At 40.2% G+C, this 22802-nt stretch overlaps 2 protein-coding genes across 2 annotated transcripts in view; both read right to left on the minus strand.

Moving 5' to 3' along the window:
- Positions 1–1519: 1519 nt before the first annotated feature.
- On the minus strand, positions 1520–4771 carry gnat1 (guanine nucleotide binding protein (G protein), alpha transducing activity polypeptide 1). Its single transcript, XM_040001884.1, has 9 exons — positions 4514–4771; positions 3457–3499; positions 3226–3367; positions 2973–3130; positions 2744–2872; positions 2508–2637; positions 2265–2418; positions 1964–2180; positions 1520–1866 (listed from the first exon to the last, which is right to left on the minus strand). Exons 1-8 carry the CDS (start codon positions 4617–4619, stop codon positions 1990–1992), a joined length of 1053 nt encoding a protein of 350 aa, XP_039857818.1. The 5' UTR covers positions 4620–4771; the 3' UTR covers positions 1520–1866; positions 1964–1989.
- A 2344-nt stretch (positions 4772–7115) lies between these two features.
- The window catches only part of sema3fa (sema domain, immunoglobulin domain (Ig), short basic domain, secreted, (semaphorin) 3Fa), a 47775-nt gene continuing 32088 nt past the window's right edge, over positions 7116–22802 (minus strand). Inside the window, exons 6-19 of the mRNA XM_040001922.1 lie at positions 22089–22178; positions 20982–21075; positions 19547–19666; positions 18062–18201; positions 16946–17060; positions 12449–12518; positions 11484–11628; positions 11170–11392; positions 10790–10878; positions 10613–10654; positions 10013–10170; positions 9771–9832; positions 9528–9661; positions 7116–9432 (exon numbers count right to left, since the gene is read on the minus strand). Of these exons, the coding sequence (XP_039857856.1) occupies positions 9004–9432; positions 9528–9661; positions 9771–9832; positions 10013–10170; positions 10613–10654; positions 10790–10878; positions 11170–11392; positions 11484–11628; positions 12449–12518; positions 16946–17060; positions 18062–18201; positions 19547–19666; positions 20982–21075; positions 22089–22178 (1911 nt within the window). The 3' untranslated portion in view covers positions 7116–9003. The remainder of the gene's footprint in view (positions 9433–9527; positions 9662–9770; positions 9833–10012; positions 10171–10612; positions 10655–10789; positions 10879–11169; positions 11393–11483; positions 11629–12448; positions 12519–16945; positions 17061–18061; positions 18202–19546; positions 19667–20981; positions 21076–22088; positions 22179–22802) is intronic.

Raw genomic sequence — 22802 nt, forward strand, 5'->3', positions numbered from 1 at the left:
TTTAATGGGTTTTACAACGTATAGCATTAACTACTTTGGAACGAAAGCAATTTTTATTGCTTAAACAAGGATGAATTTTAAGTAACATTTTTTCCAGGCAATGGCTAGAGCCCATGGAGTTCTTCTTCAGTTGCAGCTTATTTGCTGGACTTTCTACCTTCAGTTTGGCCTTCAGTAACTGAGAAAAATACCGCATTTGGTTGAGATCGGGTGACTGACCTGGCCGTTCAATAATATATTTCATTTCTTTGCATTGGGAAATTCTTGTCTTGCTTCTGCAGTATGCTTTGGGTCAGTACTTATTTGCACTGTGAAGCACTGTCTGATCCCGATTCCACTGGCAGACATGCACGTACCAGAGTATTGCCTCCACCGTGTTTGACTCATCATGCGGTGAGCTTCAAATTACGACCTTTCGTCTGTGCAGGCTCTGTAAGATGTTTTCAGGCAACGTCTAATCTTGTCTATCTGTTTTTGAGTTCTGGAGCAGATGGCTGAATTTTTTTGACTTTTAATTGTTTTCTAATACATTTTAGAGCTTTTTTCTGCTGATGAAGATAGTAGATTTTTCACTTGTAACGTTTTTCCTTTTTGAGACATTTATTTTGTATTTTCGGCCTAATGATGACCTTCTTGACTTACTTTGTGATCCCTTTGGTCCTAATTTTGAGATTTCCACTGAAAATATATGAAATGCAAGTTCAACCCCTGGACTCAAGTTCAGTTCTCTTAATTTGACAAAGCAACAAGCTTCAGTTGGACATGGAGTTGTCAGTCAATTATTCTATTTTGAGCTTCTGAAAATCTACATATAAAAAAATTTAACTGCTGAATAGTTACTGTATTTAAAAAACAGGGAGGCAAAGAATCTTCAACGCAGAGCTGTTCTTTGAACGTTTATGAAAAACTAAAGGCGGTCACTTGTAAAAATGACACGTTTCAATGATTTAAGTAAGAAATATTCAGTGGAAATAATAAATGTAAAATTCTAAACACAACACTGCAGAGTTGCTTTTAATTTGTGAAAGACTGAGAAGTACTGAGTTTTCTACAGAAGCTTTAATAAGTTTGATCAAGGAATACAATTAGTGGTTTCTGTACAGAATTGTTGGCTCAAAGGCCCAGAGTTTTAATTAACTTAAACAAATCTTTGACAAATCTATCCCTCGACATTGTTACATATCAACATGCTGTCGCCATACTTAATTAACTGTCCAACAGAAATCTGCTTAATTATATACACTGGCCATTTTCAACTATTGTAACGAGTTAGATTTCCTAACACTTTCATGTGACTCGAGCATGTCACAGGTTCGATTTGTGACATGCTCGAGTTATGTTACAAACTGCTGTAGTGTGTTTGTACATAAAAGCCGTTTCTAGTGAAAGGTTCTGTTAAAATATCTAACAGAGGCTGAAGTGCATATGCAGGTGGTTAGGTCATCTTCTTTGCCCTTTTAGCCGTACACTGATCACTTACCGTAACACAGAGACAATGCATTAGCTGGAAATGTTTTCACATTACATGAGAAAAAAAAATCACTGTTTGCTGACAGAAGCTCCTGATGTTTTAACTACACACTGCATGCCACCCCCCAAAGACCAGTTCAAGAGACTTGAGAGGAAAATTTAGATGAACTGAAATTCAACTCATCTTAAACCTGCACGGAAGTTTCTGAATTTGGAGCTATCTGAAAAAAAGTTCTTTGTCAAAGCTAGAACTTAATTTTGAACACAAAAAATAGATTTTTCTTTTTTGCATTCGCTGATTTGAGGATGGCTGCTTGCAGGGACAGTTTTCATCTTCAGGCCTCAGTTTGAATTGAGAAAAAGATCTGTGAAATGTGATAGGGCTCTACCAGCACCCTGTAAAAAACAAAAAACAAAACAGGAGTGAACCATAGTGACCGATGACAACCGTTCATCCTGATTATCTTTAAAATCATTTTTCTACTTTGCTCACCTTCATCTGGTTTTCTGCGTGTTTTTTTAGAAGAGACCGCAATCCTTCAGGTTTTCTTTGATGATGATGTCGGTTACGGCATCGAACACGAACTTGACGTTCTCTGTGTCGGTAGCGCAGGTCATGTGAGAGTAGATTTCTTTGACGTCCCTGCGCAGGTTCAGGTCCAAGAACTGCATTTTGATATAGTTACCAGCATCCTCATAGGTATTGGGGCCTGGGTGAGACAGTGTAATTATAAAGTTTTGCTTTTACTTAGCTTGCCACTATCTTAAATATGTATTTGAAATGATTGTCTCACCATCATATTCAGGGAAACACATGCTGAGATGTGCTTTCTTGATCTTCTCAACGAACACATCTTTCTTGTTGAGGAAGAGTACGATGGAGGTGGTGGCGAAGTAGCGGTGGTTGCAGATACTGTTAAATAAGTGCAGACTCTCGTGCATGCGATTCTGGGAGAAAAAAAATCCCAGTGAAGAGACTTTCCAAAAACATGGACCCTAATAAAAGAATATCAAGTATCTAGTTTAACTTGTCATACCACTTCATCATCCTCCACCAGGACCATGTCATAGGCGCTCAGAGCAGCAATGAAGATGATACAGGTCACGCCTTCGAAACAATGGATCCACTTCTTCCTCTCTGACCTCTGACCTCCCACATCAAACATTCTGCACGAGAACAGGAGCATGTTGCCTTGTTTGCCACCGTGCACACAGGAAGCCCAGCGGCTGATTTGTTTGTCTTATTCTCTTGATAAACATTGCTCTGGCTCACCTGAAATTGAGATCTTTGAAAGAAAACTGAGTTTCGATGATACCAGTGGTCTTCACTCTTGATCGCAGCACATCCTGCTCAGTGGGCACGTAGCCTGGTTGGATCAGTCGCTCCAAGTCATTCAGATAGCTGCCGGGGGAAGGAGAAGAGAATAAGTCAATGACACATCTTGATACAAGAGATTAAAATAATGTAGCAATGTTAAACCTGAGTAAATGTGATATCTTACTATCCAGCAGAGTCGTTGAGTTGGTACTCTGAAGCTCTGTCAAAGCATGCCTGTATGCCAGAATCTTTCCACAGACGCAGAATGATATCTGACATTTCTTTAGGCATGGTGCCTTCCTCAATGGTGTCTGCAAGATGCATGAGTTTCCTGGCATCATCCTGCATGGAGGCATGTGTGTGTTTAGTGAGCTATAAGGACCACGAAATCTGTTTAGCTTCATATGTATGTGGAAATGAGTGTCAGCAGTGGTTACCTGCTGATCAGAGTGCCCGTAGTTGATATTGAGCGTGTTCATGGCCTTCACAATGGCCATGATGGACTGCAGGGTGTTGCTGTAGATGATGGTAATGAACTCCAAGCATTCTTCAAGCGAGTAACCATCTTTGTGGATAATTCTGGTGAGAAAAATGTAGCATTAAAAAAATGCAACTTACAGTCAACTCTAAAAGAAGGTCAGCATTGCTCAGATGCAAAGTCAGCTTACTTCATCTGTTTGACAATAGTGCTTTTGCCTGATTCTCCAGCACCTGTATGGAAGAAGAACAAGAATTGAATTGTTTGAATGACATATTTATAAAAATGCTTTAATCATGTTTAAGGATCTAGGGAAAGATAAGTGGGTAATTTTGACCTTATTTTTGGTGCTAATTTTGTATTTTTGAGTTAATTACAGAAGACGTTGCAATTTTTCATCAGATAAAGGGACTTCTTACTTCAGGTCTAATCTTTTGTTATCCCTGACCTACATTACTAGAGGACTCAAAAAAGCTATAAATGACGCAATATCCATGACCATTTGTCAGATAAATATACCTGACTGTAATACTGAATGACTTTCCTGAATAAATCAGTATTTCTTTATACAGCAAAACACAGTGTGGTGTATGAAATTACTGGTTAAGCTGCTGATCAATTTAAAACTGTAAATCTTCACAGACATGACTTTTTAAACGCACATTTCTCATTGATTTATTGACACATTGCCTAAAGTGTATTTAAAATATATTTGAGGGCTACAGCCGCAGGCTGTGTTTGGGTTTTGTGGTACAGTATCCTTGTCCTTCACGGTTAAGCCCTTTGTGCTGAAGGACCTGTTGTTTCAGGATTAACAGAGGATTGGCTTGAGTGATTATCAAGGTGTCTCAGCAATTTAGGGACACAGGTGATTAGGCCTTTACATGACACAGACATGTAACTTCTTATCAACACCTAGGCTGTTTTAAAATTAGGCAATTTGGTAAGTTTTTAAGGGTTTTGGGGTAAATAAGATCTATCCATAGCAGTACTTCTACTTTATTTGTATGATTATTTGACATCAAGTATATGAAAAAAAAATTGCATCAAGAAAAAAGGGAGTTTTGTATGTCTTTTCTTTGCAAACTCAAGTTTGCGAACAGAACATGCTACAGACAAAACTTTAATTAGAATTAAAAGTGCTCTAATTATCATCGCCATGGGCCCTTAGATATGTATAAGCAGATATTGTTGTTTTCTACTAATGCGTCTTAGCCATTTGGTTCTACCAGCTCTCCTGTCTTTACCTAGCAGCAGCAGCTTGACAGTTCTTGCATCCTTGTCGGCATCCTCCTTCAGTTTCTTCTCCAGCTCCCTGGAGCGTTTTTCCTCAGCGCTGGCTCCAGCTCCCATCCTACTTTACCCGGCGTGGGCCCCCTTTGCTCAAAGGCCAAGTGTCAAGAAAAATGGAGGCAGGTCCTAGCTGCTCGTCAACAATGTGACCGGAGCCTTCAACTGTGCAGCTGATGAGTCAACTGCGTGCTGCAAACACTGGAGAATGTTTGAGCATTTTCCTGACTTAGGAAAGGATTTTGGGCATCCTCTACCCACCTGATCAGTGGTGACCAATAGAGCACAAGGACAGGAGTGCTTTTAGGGCAGAGCGAAAGGTGCAGGGGAAGACTCGGGCATACATCAGTGTAGGATCTAACCTATCTAACCTTTATGGGGATTTTGCTGTGCTCAGCGGAAGATGAACAGCGGCTCAAGTGCTTATCTCTCTGTGTTGTTTTTAGGTGCTTTCAAACAGGACCATGTGAGGCTAAATATTTGTGATGCTAGGTGTTTTATATAAGTGCAATTTTGGTTAACCAAACGAAATCAATTCCACATTAGCAGTAAGTTAAATTATTAAATCTGGAAAGATAATGAGTGTATGTTTGCATGTTGTGTGCTTAGTGCTTTTAAGGGACTAAAGATAGATAAAGGTTTTGTAATTTGTTTTTAAACAGACAAACAAATAAACAATTGTATTTAATCAATTAGCCAACGAAATACACAACCAGACGCTCAGTTCCAGGTCCAAATATGAAATACTAGCATTTCTTATTACATACTACAGACTGAAGGGTGAGTTCTGAAGTGCTTAAAGGGCTTTAGGGTTTCACCCGACAGATCTCATTGACCTCAATCTGAAGCTGGTTAAGGATCCTAATCTACTCACGTTCAGTTGTCTATGCATGCTTGTATGTACAGCATGTGCACTGATGTGTTACGGATGAAATACATTTTCCTTAAAAATTCAATAAAGCAATCTTACTTTGCTCTTTTGAGGAGCTCAAAATGATAAAGTCACTGTGACTGAATACACTGTAGCCAATCAGCACAATGAGAGAATTTGCTCAGGAGCTCTACTTTAGTATACCGGTAAGTGAAATTTGTTAGTCACTTCTTTACATTCTAAGCCACTTTACACTTCGGGTTTGTAGCATTTCAGAGTAAATCTTATACTTTTTGCTCCGTTGGGTTTATTTGCCACCCACAAATACTAGTTACCAAACTTTTATATTAATTGACTAAGGAGTGCACAAGATTTAAAAAAAGAATAAGATACCTGATCAACTACTATGCTTAAATAGAGTCCTATTTATTAATATGATTAATATTATTGATATACATTGACCACAACGTTATTAGGTACACCTGTTAACTATTGTGTTAATGGAAATATCTATCAGTCAGTCCCAGAGCACTAACCCAGTGCATTTAGACATGTTAACATGGTCAATTAGGCTTTATTAACTTTTTTTTCTGGGCCTTTTCCCTCTCTCAGGAAAATAGCTACCGGCACTGTGTTTAAGCTATCCATACAGCTTTTGTTTAGTTTGGGCAGTAAGAGACTGACATTGTATTCATGCATATGGAGTCAGATTGCAAATGGAACAAAAGACACATGATCTTGATTAGTTGGAAGATGGTAAATGGTCTGTATTTGTATAGCGCTTTTCTTGGTCCTAAGGACCCCAAAGTGCTTTACACTATACACAATCATCCACACACACATTCACACACTGGTGATGGCAAGCTACAATGTAGCCACAGCCATCCTGGGGCGCACTGACAGAGGCGAGGCTGCCGGACACTGGCGCCAACGGGCCCTCTGACCACCACCAGTAGGCAACGGGTGAAGTGTCTTGCCCAAGTACACAACGACCGAGACTGTCTGAGCCAGGGCTCGAACCGGCAACCTTCCGATTACAAGACGAACGCCCAACTCTTGAGCCACGATCGCCAAGATACACGATACAACACAAACATGCTTCAAACTTGGTTCTTTTATCTCTCTTGTTTAGCTTGTGGAAATATTTTAGGTAAAGTGACACAAAATTAATGTATTCATATCCAGATGATTCAAGAATTTAGAAAAGTAAAGATGTAAATCCCAACAGACTGTGCTGTCCCTGATATAATATCATAGTTTGAGCTCTCAAACATTCAGGCCTATTACTAGGCTGTCTTCAGAAGTGTTTTCAGTATGTTGCTGTCGGTCTACTTATCTGCAAATTTTACAACTTCATTGAGTATTTGTACTGCGTGGTTAGCTCTTCATACTACCATTTCCACTCCAATAGATCTTTACAGCAGAATCAGGTCTGCTATTAAAGTAAAAACTTTCACTCATTTGAAAAGTAACAGAGTAGGTGGGAAAGCCAATGCAGACGTTTTCTGGTGCTACTATGATTGATGTGTAAGCAGCATGGTTTTTTTCCAGATATTTTTAGAACTGTGTCAACCACATCTGTATTTACTTACTTATGGTTATAAGGCTGTTACGAAGAAAGAAGTGCCTGCATGGCAGGAAGCATATCGTACTATGTACCAACACTGGCAAACAGAAGAGAACGTGTGTTATTATAAAATATAGAGCTTTAATTTATTAGTCAGCAACAATGATAAGGAAGAAAAGGTAATAATTTTTTTACAAGTCATTACAATAACACCAACTGTGCATACATAACTTTACCTCAAAGTCTGCAAATCATTTGCTTTTCTAATTTTTTTGAGAGCAAAAGAGAGAGAGAGAGAGAGAGAGAGAGAGAGAGAGAGAGAATAAAAATCACAATCTTGCCTTCAAGCCTTTCCCACCATAAAAAGGTGTGACCACATCCATAGCATTTCCATATTCCCACAACAAGAAAGACATTCACTGACATCCACAGCAATGTAGAATTTTAGACAAATACCACATACATACACTGTACACGTCATGCACAATGAAAAGCCACCTTCTAAAGATTTTGGGAAAGATTTCTCTTCAGGTTTGGTGGCAATCAGCTTTGCTAGTGTTTGTATTTGTGACACCTTGTAGAATTTAATCACTTCCATGCTTTTATATAACCTCTGTGGCGGAACTGTACTGGCAAACATCTTTGTTGGTAAGTAGTGGATACATTAAGCACATCCCTAATCAGAAACATTACTCTCATAAGCTCTGAACATCAGCCCAGTTTTTGTAGACTGATTACATTTTACATATTCCCCCTGTTGAGAACTGATATTTAGCATAGAAATGTCAGGAATGGATTAAGAGAACTAAAAAGAAATTGTTAAGCTTACAAACTGAATGCTTTGCCTTATATGAATACACTATGTAAAATGCCACAGATATTGGGGAAGTATTTAATATTTTTGAAATGACCAATTCGACAACAGAAGGTGCTTTGTTCATTTTATAATCACAAACTGTTACAAACTCACACATAGCTGCCTGCTGGAATATCTTTTCCCAAAGAGAGAAAAGAGAAGGCAATGTTATGTTATCAGCTTTTGTGTCATTAAAAGACCCCCTCCCCCTTCCCCCCCAAAAAAGAAAACAGCTTATCACAAAGATCACGTTAAGGATACGACACTGAGATGTGATATTCACATATAAACAAAACAAACACTTGGCAGCAACCGATTCTGGAAGAAGATGAGTAACAGCTCTACTTGAGGCCCGACTGGACCACATCGTGAAAGGAAAGACGTTCTACCTGCCACAGAGGGCTCTTCATTCACATATAACTGTGCGTCCGTGACGTCACAGCTGCAGTCTCTGGGCATTTCCATTATCCGTGCACGTCCTGCGAAATGCCATTTTTATTGTTTTTTCTGTCAACAGCTTGTACTTCGCAGTAAAAAAACAAAACAAACAAACTGTCCAATATACAGTACATAGATCTGGTGAAGAAGTTCAGAGAGTTACGAGACATTCGCGGACATCCCGACTCCTCTTTCAGCTTAGACACTGAATACTGCCAGCAGTCAAAGGATCCAACATGGTCTTCACTTAGCAGTTTCTGAATACATGTCCATCAGTTCTTGTCCATGTATGGATACTCCCAATGTCTGGGTTTAGTGTCGCTGTTTCTTAAAAACACCAAACATAAAGATATTCTCAACAAAATAACACATCTTAATAAACAATAACACTAATAATAATAATATAATAACCACAATATTTGCACAGATTGATCTATTCACAAAAAACAGGGTTGCTAGATAGGTACAAATAATTACTTTTTACAACCTACAATAAATATTGTGTATTTCCCCCTCCCCCCCGATCCCCGACAGTTACATAGAAACTGTTTGATGCTGTTGCGTTGTGTTTCTGCAGTTTCTGTCTTGTCTTTGATGAGAATTTGATTTTTCTATCTGACTGGAGTCATTCCCCTAAATGGAGGGTTGCAATGTTTAGGAGGTTGTGTGTAAAGGTAGACAGGGGGTTGTTTGAATACGATGTACATCAAGCTTCTCATGTCTCAGCTGGAGTTGTCTGCTCTTCATGATGCCGGCGGTTACGAGGTTTCTTCTGTTCTTTCAGCTCTTTCAGGCTTTTGCCTTTGTTGTTCCCGAAGCTGCTGTCTCCCAGTTGCCAGTAATCCTGGCAGTACTGGTTGATCAGCCCCATCTCTGGTTGGCTGAGGATGGTTAGCAGGTCCTTATACTGACTGGCACTTGGAGTCCAGGCACTGGACTGAAGCGGAGGAAGAGCCGGGCTGCCTGTCTCCACCAAAATGTTGTTGACTGTGCGACTAGAAAGGACCACCAGTTGCAGTTTCACAAGAGTGTGCTTGAAGTTTTTCTCTGTGGACGTACACTGGTAGATGCCGCCGTCAGAGGACTGTAGAGAGCGGATCAGAAGTCCTTGATCTGTTTTCAGCATGCGACCCTCTGAGCGAATCTGGGACGAACAGAAGGCCAGTAAAGATTTTAAGTTTTAAAAAAGATAAACAGAAAAAAAGATCATAGAAGGTTTAATATAAGAGCTGTACTCACCTCTTTCCTCCGGTCACTGTTTTCCTTCTGCACATGCCACTTGAGAGACATATGAGGAGACCTGGCCTGGCACTCCAAGAATGTAGTGCTTCCTTCCACCCCGTACTGAACTGTCTCCAGAGGGTTCTTATTGGCTACAAAACAACACATGATGTACAGTTGCAATTTTATTTGTGAGATAGCTCCCGAGTGAAAAAATGCTGGTGTCTAAATGCTATAGTCTTAGTACAACGCGACACTCACTGCTATAACCTCTGCACTGGCGGATAGGATTTCCATACTTCACATCTTGCCGACGACTCCGCCTAGAGGGGTCAAATCAACAGCCACGGATATAAAATTTAACCGAAACACACTTGAAAAATAAGAAATCTGCATAAATACTCCAACTGCAGAGGTGGGAAGTAATGAAGTGCAAATACTTTGTTGCTGCACTTCGTCTGCTTCATTTATATATTCCCTGTCTACACAATCCTGACCCTCACCTCTTCTGTGAGGCAGAATATCTGGAGCAGGATTTGCCGTCCCAGGCACAGTACGGGTCCCTGGCGAGACAGCAGTCAGCGCAGACCTCCCCGTACACATCGCATCGATGGAGAGCCAAGTGGGTCACACCCAGGACTGATCCGACATACAACTGTTGCTGTTAAAAGAAAAACAAATACAAATTAGAAATTAAAACAGGAACATATTTTCAAGCAAAGGCCATTTATTTTACAATTCTGGACATCGCTAATGTTTCAAGGAAGAATTATAGATTTATATTTAAAGAATGAATAATTGATTGAAGCTACTTGCACTGAGTTTCTAAGCCATCATCCTCAATGTGACATAAGAAGGCTCCGGGTTAGGCTATACTCTAACCTAACCTAGAGTCCTGTGTCTGTTTTCAGTATAAGCTGCACCAAATTACACAAAATTTATAGTTGGATATCAGGTCTTGGTTGTGTACTACAATGTTTTGTATTTAATCATGCATTTTTTTCCTTAGATTGTGTATTTTCATATTGAATTTGACGACTGTGTTCTCTGTCTGATTGCTGTTAGCTGAACTGTTTGGTCTGAATCAAATTACACTAACTTACCCTTTTTGATGAAATCTTCATAGTAGTGATTGGAGTGGGAACCTGAAGTGACATAATTAAAAAACATGTGAATGCTGGATTTGTTATTCTGTATCACAGATAACAAACATGGTATATAAATGTAGAGTAGGGCAAAAAGAGGATTAGTAGCAAAGTGACTAAGGCTGCAAGACTGACCTTGAACACCTCCACTTCCTCTAACACCAGCTCCTCGGTCTGCAAGTCATCTCTTGGCAGGACAATCACTTTCTGGACTGTACCTCGATCTGAAAGAGTGGGAAGAAGTAACTTTGGCTGAGCTCTGTTGATTTATTTGGCTATTAATACCTTGACCTTGGTTTCTTCATTGTTATTCTAAAATATCTGCAACAGAGAACTGGTTTTTGGAAAGCCACACTATGACTCATTAATGTTTAAGAGACAGATTGTTTCAACATGCGTGTGCAAACCTCCCAGCTAAAGCCAAGGCCACAGAATTTAACAGTGCACAATGATAGACGTGTAAGATTACTGTGCAATCATCAGACAATGCCCAGTTTTGTTCTTAAAACACTTACCTGTGCCCAAGAATAGCACCTCATAGCTCCCATCGGCAGCTGTCACTTGGTCAACGGCAATTGTGGTGAACTCGTAGTCCACATTGGTTCTGACCACCAGGGGGCGCTTGTGCACTGGGTATACAGCGTTGTACATAGTGGGGTGGTTTCTCATGAAGTTAATAACCTCATCTGGGTAATCCTTTGTGGATTTCAGGTTGGGGGTAAAAGTGCCTCCAGGACACTAGTAAGAAACCAAAAATTTCTGTTGAGCAATTTACTTGTTTATCTTATTCATGGTTCTAGTAACATATATATTATATGTTTTAACTCACAGTGCCAGGTCGAGGGTAGGGGATTTTCCCAGTGTATGGCACCCACTGATAGTTAGGGCCTTCCTTGTGGGCAAATGGCCCATTAAAGACCATACGGATGTCAGCCATAGAGTACACACACACTGCCGAGCCTTTAAACACAGATCTGGAGGAGGGCAGGAGGAAAAGAAAAGAAAAGGTGAACACATAAAGACAGCAGCTCGAGGATTCAGATTTTCTCACTCCCTGGGATAATTAGTGCGATAGCTCTCCGTGGCTGGTAGAATCTACTTCCTTCCCACGTACTCACATACTTACAGGAACACACTGAAACATTATGACGCACAAACACACACTCAAACTGACTCAAGTAGAGTCAAGCTGTCTGACACACTGACATACAAACACCCACATACTGCAGAGAATCGCCAGAGTACAGGCTCTCGCCACTGTGTGGTGGGTGTACTATGTTTGTAACTTCTGTCATGGGCCCCTGTCATTAGCACCACATGTGTTTTTATCAGCTGGGTTTAAACATGCCTGATGCCTAAAGAGAAGATGGAAACAATAACAGTATTTGTTTCTCAAATACATTAATCAGGACATGTTTATTATGACTCTGCGCGCACCTCCTCCTGCTTTGTGTGCCGTCAGAATCTCAGTTTACACGTCTGGTTGGTTGACTTGAATTTTAATGCTGTGTGCTGAATGACAACCTGCTATCAAACCTGACCTCTGAGGAACTTATAGGCTCAGTCAGCCTCCCAGAGGAACGCTACTCCCTCTGGGCTCCACATTCACTTTCTGTCTCGTCTTTGCATCCTGAATGTGACGGCCCACACAAATGCAACGCCGCATTTCAACATCAGACAGAGCAGACACCTTCGGGCTCAGCGGAAAGGAATAAAAACCACAGGAGGGAACCAAAACACACTTTCTATCCAAAACTGCATCAAAGTTAGAGAGTTTGAAAAAGCCATGCTTACCCTGAAACTGAGAAGACGCCATAGATGACAGGATTCTTTGTGTCTTGAGTTGGCTGGATATACACGTCTCCTACAAGATAATGAAAAGATTTATAGCAATTAGTCAGAGTCATAAACCATAACAGGCAGTGCATGACGAAGTACTTGGATCCCTAAGTCGATTGCAACAGTTAAATGATATCACATTAGTAGACATTCTGCAGGTTTACTGGCAAAAATACATGAAAAGTAGACAGAACTACTATGCACAAAATGGCCATGTAATGAGTGCAAATGCACAATGTTACTCCTGTGATACTCCTCCCTACTCTGACCTGTTTAAATCTGAAAAAAATAAAACTGTTAAAATGAACCTAACTAACCCAAAGTAATAGTACTTGTGACCCTGAGACTTTTTCTTCCTTCGCTGTGAGTTCATCATGAATTGCGGTTATGAGAGTCTCAATGAGATCCTGAATCTAAACTCTTCCAAAGCTGAAACTACAGTTCCTCGGCCTCAGCAGGGAATATATGTGAAAAAGAGATCTCGGGTGAAACATGGCTTTAATAGGAGCCATATGGATCCAGTGACTGTGGGACTGAGGCAGTTTTGAGCCCTACATATCCTCTGATGGTTTCATTAGAGGAAAGTGCAAGGAAAAACAATAAGAAGGAAAACTGAAATACATTTAATGTAGACAGGTAGAGCAGAAAAACACCCAGTTCCATTTCATGGTTTTTCATCAATGGAAAAGAAGAAACAAGTTCTCAAATCACTTGTTTGAAAAGGCCTTGGACAAAAAAATACCCTATAGTCAAAAGTCTTTAGAAAATACCAATTTCAGTGAATAGCCATGAAATCCTAGCCTCTCTTTTTATAACCCATGGTTATCTGAAAAGCTGAAAACAAGCAACAATAAGAGTGTGGATCCGCCTGCTCAGATTTCTCGCTCAAATATCAACTGACTGAAAGTAAGAAGCAGCATGTTAAAGAGCGAAAGGAAAGTTATGCATGTGGAACTGAAGGTGAAATGTAATAACACACGCTTTAATCTCTGTACCCTCGACTTTACTCAGCGTGCATTGGATAAACAAGAAGAAGCTTAAATCCACATGGCTTGCATAAAAACATCATTCCTGACTCTGCAGAGCTCCTTAATAAACAAACTCCCTTTTGATCAGGAGTTTAAAATCTTTTCAAACATAAAAAAAAAATCTCCTTACATGCCAAGGTATGAAAATGACAGGTAATGGCCCCTCGCTTAAGCAAAAAATTAACTTTTGGCAAACACTGCAGAAATTCATAACCCGTCCGACGCCAGTTTGACAGACCTCCTGGCTATAGAACAAGCGCAGTAAAAAAGAGAAAAGTCATAAATCGGCGACGAACTGGAACAAGTTGCATAATTCGAACTTTTGTTTCTGATGTGTCAGATCAGACAGAGTCTCTGAGGCGCTGTCAGCATCACATTAGCAGAGAAACATCTTTAATTGCTGTAAGCGCAGAAAGAACACAAAGGGCTGGGCTAAATAAGGTGCTGTGCAGTAAAAATAAAAGTGCAGGTGAATTATGCACTCAGTAAACAGTCACTGTGTGGAAGAAAAACTGTCAAATAAAGACAGATTGTATATTATTATCTCCCTAATACCCACTCTGAAAGATGTGCACCTAAAATGTGTTCTTAAAATGTCCAGTCGAAATGATTGCGGAGGAAATTTAAAAACAACCCTCTCCCCCCAAAAATACATGAAGAGTGAGGATGTTTTATGGAGTTCAGTGACTAAAAAAATAACTAGATTTAACTGAAGAAAACAAAAAAAAGAATATTTCTCTCCATAATTACATTTTGGAAAAAGGCAATAAAACCTTATAGGTCACAAATTAATTCTCATTTTTGTCTGGCAGACATTTTTCACCGCTCTTGTGTCTGTGTGCCTCTTTCTCTCTGCTTTTATATTCCTCCTCTCCCTCCTCTCGGCAAAACACTGAAAGCTTTCTCTTCTGTTAGCCTCACCATCTGAATCTACTCCACTCTCTCCCCCGAGTCCTCATACAACCACTCCGATGCCTCTGCTGGGCTCCATCAGGACCAGCAGGACTGGAGACAGAATACATTTTTACCAGACTGTCTGTGGTTGTGGGAAGAGCGACCACAGAGCTGTGGGATGTTACATTGCACCTCAGGACTCAGAATGACCTCATCACGAGTGCTCATCTGCACCGAGGCTACAACTGACAGTGGATGGACCGCTAAAAGTACAGCAACACTGACAAAAGAGTGCTTTTCTGTCACAGACACTGAGTGCTCTTAACACACAACTAACATCTGCAAAGCCTCATCACTGCACAAGATTAGGCCTACTATAGATTCAGCTCATACCTGCACCGTCGCTTGATGAAATGTTTAATACTACTGTCAAAATTCACTGTGGACTGGCTTAGATGTTGAACTCAGGCAAAGTACAAATATAATCAGTTGAAAAGGTGTACAAATCAGGGTTTTGAAAGACTCAGGCATGAAGAAGGCTGTTTTGTCGGTGGTGCTTTATGTTGTTGAACGCAAGCCTGCACACTTTACACATCAAGGCCGTTATCTGAGTTGTAATTGGTTACAGAAAATGCACCCTCTGGTGTTTAAAGTTTGAAGCCAGTGCTACGTTCCAAAAACTGGCGTTCCTAAAAGGGTAAGCTAATCAGATAATCAATCCCTATAGACCCCCATGTCAAATTGCACAACTTTAAGACATAAATAAACATATTCTACTCCTAAATGTTTTGGCATTTTCCCTTATCACAACTGCAGGGAAAGCTGTATAACTGAGTTAAGACTGTTGTTTTGCCTTGTTCAGCATTGTACTAAAAGACACTTTAAAGAGTTGGTTATTCAGGGCTTTCTGTAAATTCATTTTAAGTACTGTATCAGGTAATATTAGTAATAATAATCTTACTATAATGATCATAACGTATGAGCATATCTCATTAATCGATTTCCATGAAACTTTATAAACTATCTAGGGTACCAGGGTTATCAACATCTGTCTAGGTGTTTAGGACCCTTACAAATTATATACATTATGTGTAGCAGCTAATCCTAAAACGCATGGCACATTACATGTACATTATGTGTATGTGTACATTTTGCTTAACTTTTTAGTGCAGTGGCACTTTGCAGGTCACTGGGATGTGTTGCGATGCATATCTGTAAATAAGTGTTCCATAAACATGATGTTAATAGTGCCTGTAATTTATAATAATAATAAATATATGTATTTATTGTTCATTTTTTCCATGTTTATGAACAGGAATTTTTGTCATCTAATGATAGATTCTAAATTAACACACACGTGTGTGTTTTCATACATAAGCTAAGTGAAAAAACAGTCTGTAGTAGTTTGTATCTACTTAATAATAATATTGGACAGGTGCAAACTTGGACTATCAGAACTTCTTGTTTCACCTGCGGCACTCACAAGGCAATTCAGACTGAATGTGAACATGGGATAAAGGTGATTATAGAATTTGTTTTGTACTGTCGTGAAATATGTTTTTCATTACTGTGAAAATAAGTTCCCAGCAAGCAGAAGCTAGTCAGTGTAGTAAAATAAAATGTAAGTGCTGCTCATTCCACCTGTCATTACAATGTTAAGGATACTACAAATCCCTCCTTAATCCCGTCAGTCATGTGAGGCTGTGATGATCCACAATGTGCTGGACTGATTCCTGCTGCTCATTACTTTGATTACTCTGCATGTGTGTCTATGTGGTTCCTTTTTCTAAAAACAAGGCTGTGAGACACTGATGGTGCTTGAAAGCAGGCTGATTACATTCTGACATTATGGACATTACCTTTTTTAGGATGACACCTACTTTACAGGAGGTTCAAAGGAATATACATGTCAAGATTAACATGTATGAGTCAGTGATACCTTAATCTAAAGCTGCAGCTTCTCGGGGATTCTTCCTGCTATTGCAGCACGTAAGAAGAGATGTGCTAAATGCTGCTGGATGTGTCCCCGGACTATAGTACAGTAAGCTGCTGGCCCACACGCACCGCACCAAATGCCGAGTACATGTGGATTAACATCATGGAGAAAGTATGCAAAGCAAATGTGAAGAGAACTCTACAAATGATGAAGTTGTTGATACGGAATCTGTCAACAACAAGTCCATCTGCAGGGCCTTGTTTTGAATAGTCGCGGTTACGCAGCCATTTAAGAATTCTCACTTTCCATCTGCCAGGGTTTCTGTGAGGTCAGCGAGGCATTCATTATGTGCTTTACATTAACTCCTACCAAATGCACTATACGGTCCCTGACTTGCGTTAACTGAGTTGTAAAATGCAACATGCGACACATTTTGAAAGAAAATGGTTCATTTCTCTTTTAAATATGCAAACTTAAATTTTAGGTTTAGAGTGACTACCGGTGACGCGATGCGGTGTTCAAAATCCAGAGATGAAAGGGAGCATCAGAGAAGCTCTAAAAGGGTCAGGGATCCTGGGAAATAATTCAACTTACTTAGTTCATCAAAGTGTGTCTCAATGCCATCAGCTCCGGGCACTGAGCAGATGAGACGAGCCTTTAGAAATGTGCTCCACTTGTTCACCAGACAGCAGTGTCCACCATCATCGTTCTGAAAAGCAGAGACACGCGGGAGTCATTCTCACACTGCTCCAAAAATTACTCAACGGGATAAGCTTGAGCAATATCTGACCAACAGCTATTTGGAACAACTGGTCTGTATAAATAAAGACATAGCTTTATGTTTTAGCTTGGCCAGTCTTCACAAGGCGGTCAGAAAACCTTTGCTACTGAGGCAAAGAACTGGGATGATACATGAAATCAGCGCATTTCACAGTCAGAATGATTTGTGGGTTAGAAGAATAAAATTTAATGTTCGTTTTTATCTACTAATAGTTACAAGGAAAAAAAAGTTTCCAATTTTCTTGTGTGCTTTAAATGTTTCAATTAATATCGTCCAGAAACTTGACTTGACTTTAATCTTTTTGGAGGATATATATAAAATCTTATTTAACCTCTAAAACATTCAAGACTGTTAACACACAAGATGTGAGAAAAACACAGCAACTTTTTATAGAAAAAATAACCAACCACTGTGAGACTGTAAGGATGCTGAAAGTAGCATTTAGCTCTAAGCCTCCTAGAACAGCTAGATGGTCTTGTTTTTTCATCTCTTTTGAATTACACACTTAAGGGATGCAGCTTGCAAACACAGAACCCTTCAGAGGCATTTTTCTGAAGTCTACGTGCAGATGCTTTGAAAGTTTTGAACACAGCTCAATTGTTTGTGTGTCTACAACACTACAATGCTAATTAAACACAGGCTTTGCAAAGATGTCTCTGTATGCCTACAGACGTGGATTAAAGTCAACCCTGCTCTTCAAACCTTTCACCCTGAGGAAAAGAAATAAAGGATCTCAGACTTGGCCTTTGAGGCAAATGACAAATACTTTGCTAAGCATCACTCTGTTGTACATAGTAATTATTAGTCAGAAAACAGTTTCTGATGATCATGGGGGACTTCCTTTATGGGCCTCAAACTGCCAGCAGAGCATAACTAATCATTACGGAGACACATAAGCATTAAATTTGATGACTGGTGTGATAACTCACCAGGCAGATCCGCCCTATCCTGGACTGCGTCATGGGACTCTGGCCCATCTCAGATGCTTTCTCGCGGAAGAAGAAGTAGAGTTTATCGTCATTCTTTTCAGCACTGTCTGGAATGAGGTGTGCATGAACAAATGTGGGATCTGTAGACAAAAAAGGAAAGAAAATGTTCAACACAAGTCTTGGAAAATACATCATGTGTGCAGGCAACATATTTAAAACCTCTTTACAGCCACAAAAGTGTTTTTCAAAATGTCATGATGTCACACTGAAAGTAGCCTCCCATTAAACATTTTGTGAAATCACGTGCAGATTTTTGAGTTGTGGCCAAATGTGCCGTGTGAGGTCACAGTGACCTTTGACCACCAAATCAAATCAGTTCCTTCGGTCCTCGTGAACCTTTGTGCCAAATGTCAAAAAGCTTCCTAATAGCATTCAAGAGAAAAGAAGAGGGACATCCTGAACGCACACAAAATTGCCTCTGACCATGGCTGTATGTTGACTTTGTATTCTTCAGTTTACACGTGTACCTGACCATTGTTTTAAGATAAACAAGGAAAGCTGTCAATTATCAAGAAAAATACTTGAGACCTTGAAAATCTTGTTTCATTCAGCAGCTTAACCCTTCGAAATAAAATGCTTTTATTTATTTATTTTTATTAATACTGTTATGGGCAAAATAACAGCAGCCTAAAGACTAAACAGCACTTTGACACTCTAAACTTGTCCCTTTATTTCTTCCTAGTGACAATGCTCAATATGGCATCACAGTGTGCTCCCGCTGGCTGATTCACTGGGTCAACACTGGACACGCAACACAGAGTGCCCCTCCCCACTGTGACAGACCAGGGTCCCAAATGAGGACAAACCAAACCAAGCGGAGGGGGGATAACCAGGAACCATGTAATGGGGGAGGGGGGATATCTGTGACATCTCACATGGCTGATTAGCAGGACTCAGGTGTCCCGATTCAGTGAACCACTGCCAGGGGATTGTTGTCAGGGCAACAGGGTCAGAGGAAAATCTGGGAGCCTGCAGGATTCAGGGGGGTGGGGGGGGATGCTGTGACTGATTTGTCCATATCAAATGAAAGCTCTCGAACAGCATTTATGTCACTGAGCCAATCACAGTTCATTCACAAAGCAAAGGCTACTCTGAGTCATTATTGACTTGCGCTAATTTTCTCCTGCAACTACACTATTGACCCTGTTGTCAGACTCTGCTGCAGGCATGCAGTGAACAGTTAGTGTAGTGAATGGCATGCTTTGAGTCAATTGATCATTCAGTCAACTGAAACTGACTGGAAAGGGAACATTCTCAATTTGACTATCAGCAGGATGGTATTTAACCCCAAGGCTTAACTTGGTAACCTTAAACATTACAGTAATGATCTTAAGAAACTGAGGAGTAAATAAAAACTGGTCTACAGCAAAATGAGTCAAGGAAGTAAATCCTGGATGCAGAACAAGCTGTGAGTTGAGACATTACCATTTAACCATCTGGAGTTGTACTGATCAGTCCTCATGGCTGTCTGCTTCCCCAGTGTACGGAAGATCGCCGAGTCTGTTCCCATGAAATCAATGTACACTCCTGCATACAGCTCTCCATCTGTCAATCACAGATGAAATGCCAAGGTGAAGTCATGATGGATGAAAACATTTTCACGTTATACAGAACATGTTATCTACCATGCCAGAACTTCATTAAAAAGTGACGCCATCCCTCTAGATTTCCCCAGCATCTGACTGATGGCATGCATGGCAGATGTGGCCATTCAAAGGCAGGAATTTTAACTCAGGACAGTGCCAAATTAAAACATGTTCAGTCTGATTAAACTCAGCTCACAGGTGTCTGTGTCACGTTTCAGACAAAAATGCTATTCTCATAATTACTGTACTTGTGCTTATTGGGCTAATCAGTGAAATTTGAAAGAACAGCTGCAATTAGAAAGTCAACTTCACATCAGACAGATTCATGGCGTATAGTTTAGAGATCAAGGAAAGCCAGTCAGATTTGACATGTTCGGCGTAAACAGAAACTTTCTGTGCAGCACCTAGAAAAAAAAAGCAGAAACTTGGAGCATTTGCTTTCTATACTGTGAACCTTATGAGGAGTGAAGTGGAGGCATAGCTTGTGAAACAGTAGTGTAAAAAAAACCCACCTAAATCCTAAACCAGGGAAATTCCACCTTCCTGTTGTGTCAGTGCGGTATGCCTCTGCCCTGCCAACTATGTGAGACGACATTTAGATGATTTTTTTGGTGTTACAGTTTTGCTTGGGTCAGCTGTAACTGAGCTGACATGGCACAGCAAAAGAGAGAGAGACGCTCTCCGCCTGTGTCCTTCACGCATACGTATGCATGCTTGAGCACATGCACACACAGAGGGCAGAAGGTCGCTGACCTGGAGCCATGTCTAACCACCTGTAAGCAGCTGGTAACAAAAGACCACCTACTGACATGAGAGCGCACACGTCCATCTGACCAGCTAAATGACCACGTATCTGCAGACCTGCTTAGACTTGAAACAGCTGACTGACTAATGACTGAGATGGTTATCAGTAAATCAATTTACTTGTGTACATGTGATCATTTATCGACTTTCTCTATCTTGTGTGAATCTAAAATCAGTGTTTCGTTTTGAAATACTGTATAATTTAAACACAATTTAAAGAAAAAACCCCAAAAGCTCTCTTTATTTGCCCTTTTTTGTTTTTAAATGAACAATTAACTAATTAAAAGAGTTTATCATCACATCATCCACAACCGTCAAGTCTCCTTAAAATTCGGTAACACAGCGCTGCAGTGTCAAAGTGATCACCAGCAGTCCCATTCAGCAATACAAACCAAACACAAACTGCAGATCTTTTATGTCTTTCACGCCTGCACACGTCGTTGGAAGGAAAAACAAAAACTGATACTTACTGATCAAAGCCGAGACGCTGTTCAGCTTAGGGTCATAGGGACATTTTCCTTTCCCAGAATCCACTTTACCAGGTTCAAGGCGGAAAATGTATTCCTGTAATGGTAAAAGGTGAAGAAAAACATTAACCACATGGTAACAGATTTATTATGTTTAAGGAACTTTTTTTGCTGTGTGTGTGTTTGTGTGTGTGTTTGTGTGTGTGTGTGTGTTTGGGTGGGGAGGGGGGGCAGTTTGGCTATATCATTTACTTTACAAGACTTACAAGTTTTAAAAAGGCAATGGCATCATCAAACTAATGTGATCAGTTGGTTAAGTTGGTAATAATGATTAAGTGTGAGTGGTGACCCTATAGGCAGCTTACATGGCTCTGCTAATGGGAACAAATAGTGCACAAAAGCGGTTATCAGTCGATGGCGAGGTGGAGGAAAACGCTGACAGCAGTTCAAAACTCATCCACCATGCTTCTCATGTTAGTGGCTCAAACAAGAATTCATTATTCCACAGTGCAAGAGGACATGTTGGAACATCTGTGTCAACACTGGGTACATGTCTACACGGAGGTCATTCAGGCACTTCAAAGCTCACTGATGATGTCTGACAGGTAGGAAATATGTAAGGCAAAAAAGATGTAAAGCTGTGTTTGTAACCTGAGCTTGGATATTGTTTTTTAGTAACAAGATACAGTATGACTCATAAATATGTGTGTGGTGATGAAAACGCTACCATTTGCGTAAATCAATGAAGATGACAACCGTGGTTTGGGTCAACGATTTTGTGCATTTGTCTGAAAACTTTAGTGAAAGGGGGAGCTTTTTTCCCCCGCATATTTTGTTTGTGTACATTTGCTGCTTAATACTGGAGATAAAGGTCTGAAAAAAAAAATACTAGTCATTAACAGGATGCAGAACTTTTTTGTTCTTTCACAGTTCAGTTTTGAAAGCAGAGTTGATTGGAGGCTCAGTAGTTCAGCAAGCTGCCTCGATAACCCAAGATATTTAAAAGAAGAAATTTATTTATAGTTATGCTTTCCCCCTATTATTTCCCCCAACTCTAATAAAAAAAAGTACTCCAGGTGGGCATAAAACTCTACAAAACTTTCAGCCCACCTTCGCCTCCAAAGGCTGTGATGTAGCGCTGTAGTCTGCTGCTCGACTTGTTCTCCCTCCAGATTGGGATGCCTGTTGGTAGTGGAACCCCTAAAAACAGAGACATGGCACAATGGCCATCTCATTACCGACGTACAACATCCCAGATTAAAGTCAACTGATGCCGACCATGACATAAAAAGAAGAGTAAATATGTCAGAGCAAAAGGGATTGGACAAAAGAAGTCGAATAAAAAAAAAGTAGTTCTTAAAGATGGAAATACAAATGTGAGTGGGTCAAAGTGGAGGTCAAAGGTGATCGAAGAGAGCCTGATGAGTGGCATTGATCATTTGATACCCATGTGCGATTAGACTCAGAGACATGCAAACGCAGCTGTAAAGCATGCAGGTTATACAGAACACATTAAATAGCAAACAACATATACACTGAATATAATTACATCAACATATGAGAAAATACGTGTACGCATGTTCACAGTGTAACTGTTATTAGCAACCAAACTAAATGTTCACGTTTTTTACACTTTTTGATGTGGAGCTCACCAGCCTGCAGAGAAAGCTGTGAAGCCGCCTCGAAAAGGCATAAAAGCTGATGCAGTTAAAGGAAAACGTTTGCAGTTACGGGACAAAGTTTGGGCATGAACTGGGGATTAAAAAACGTGTGAAGCCCTTTGTATAAGACGGGGAAGAATTTCTGAACAACTGGTTTTTGTTT

The sequence above is a fragment of the Simochromis diagramma genome, unplaced genomic scaffold, assembly GCF_900408965.1.
Source record: "Simochromis diagramma unplaced genomic scaffold, fSimDia1.1 OVJJ01000320.1, whole genome shotgun sequence".
Lineage (NCBI taxonomy): Eukaryota > Metazoa > Chordata > Actinopteri > Cichliformes > Cichlidae > Simochromis > Simochromis diagramma.

Bases quoted from the DNA above. Each gene is read 5' to 3' on its own strand.
- gnat1 (XM_040001884.1), bottom strand. From the start codon at position 4,619: ATGGGAGCTGGAGCCAGCGCTGAGGAAAAACGCTCCAGGGAGCTGGAG. The intron at 3,131-3,225 runs GTAACCACTGCT...GCCTCCATGCAG, and splicing joins ACGGGCACTCTGATCAGCAG to GATGATGCCAGGAAACTCAT. The intron at 2,419-2,507 runs GTATGACAAGTT...TTTTTCTCCCAG, and splicing joins TGGTGGAGGATGATGAAGTG to AATCGCATGCACGAGAGTCT.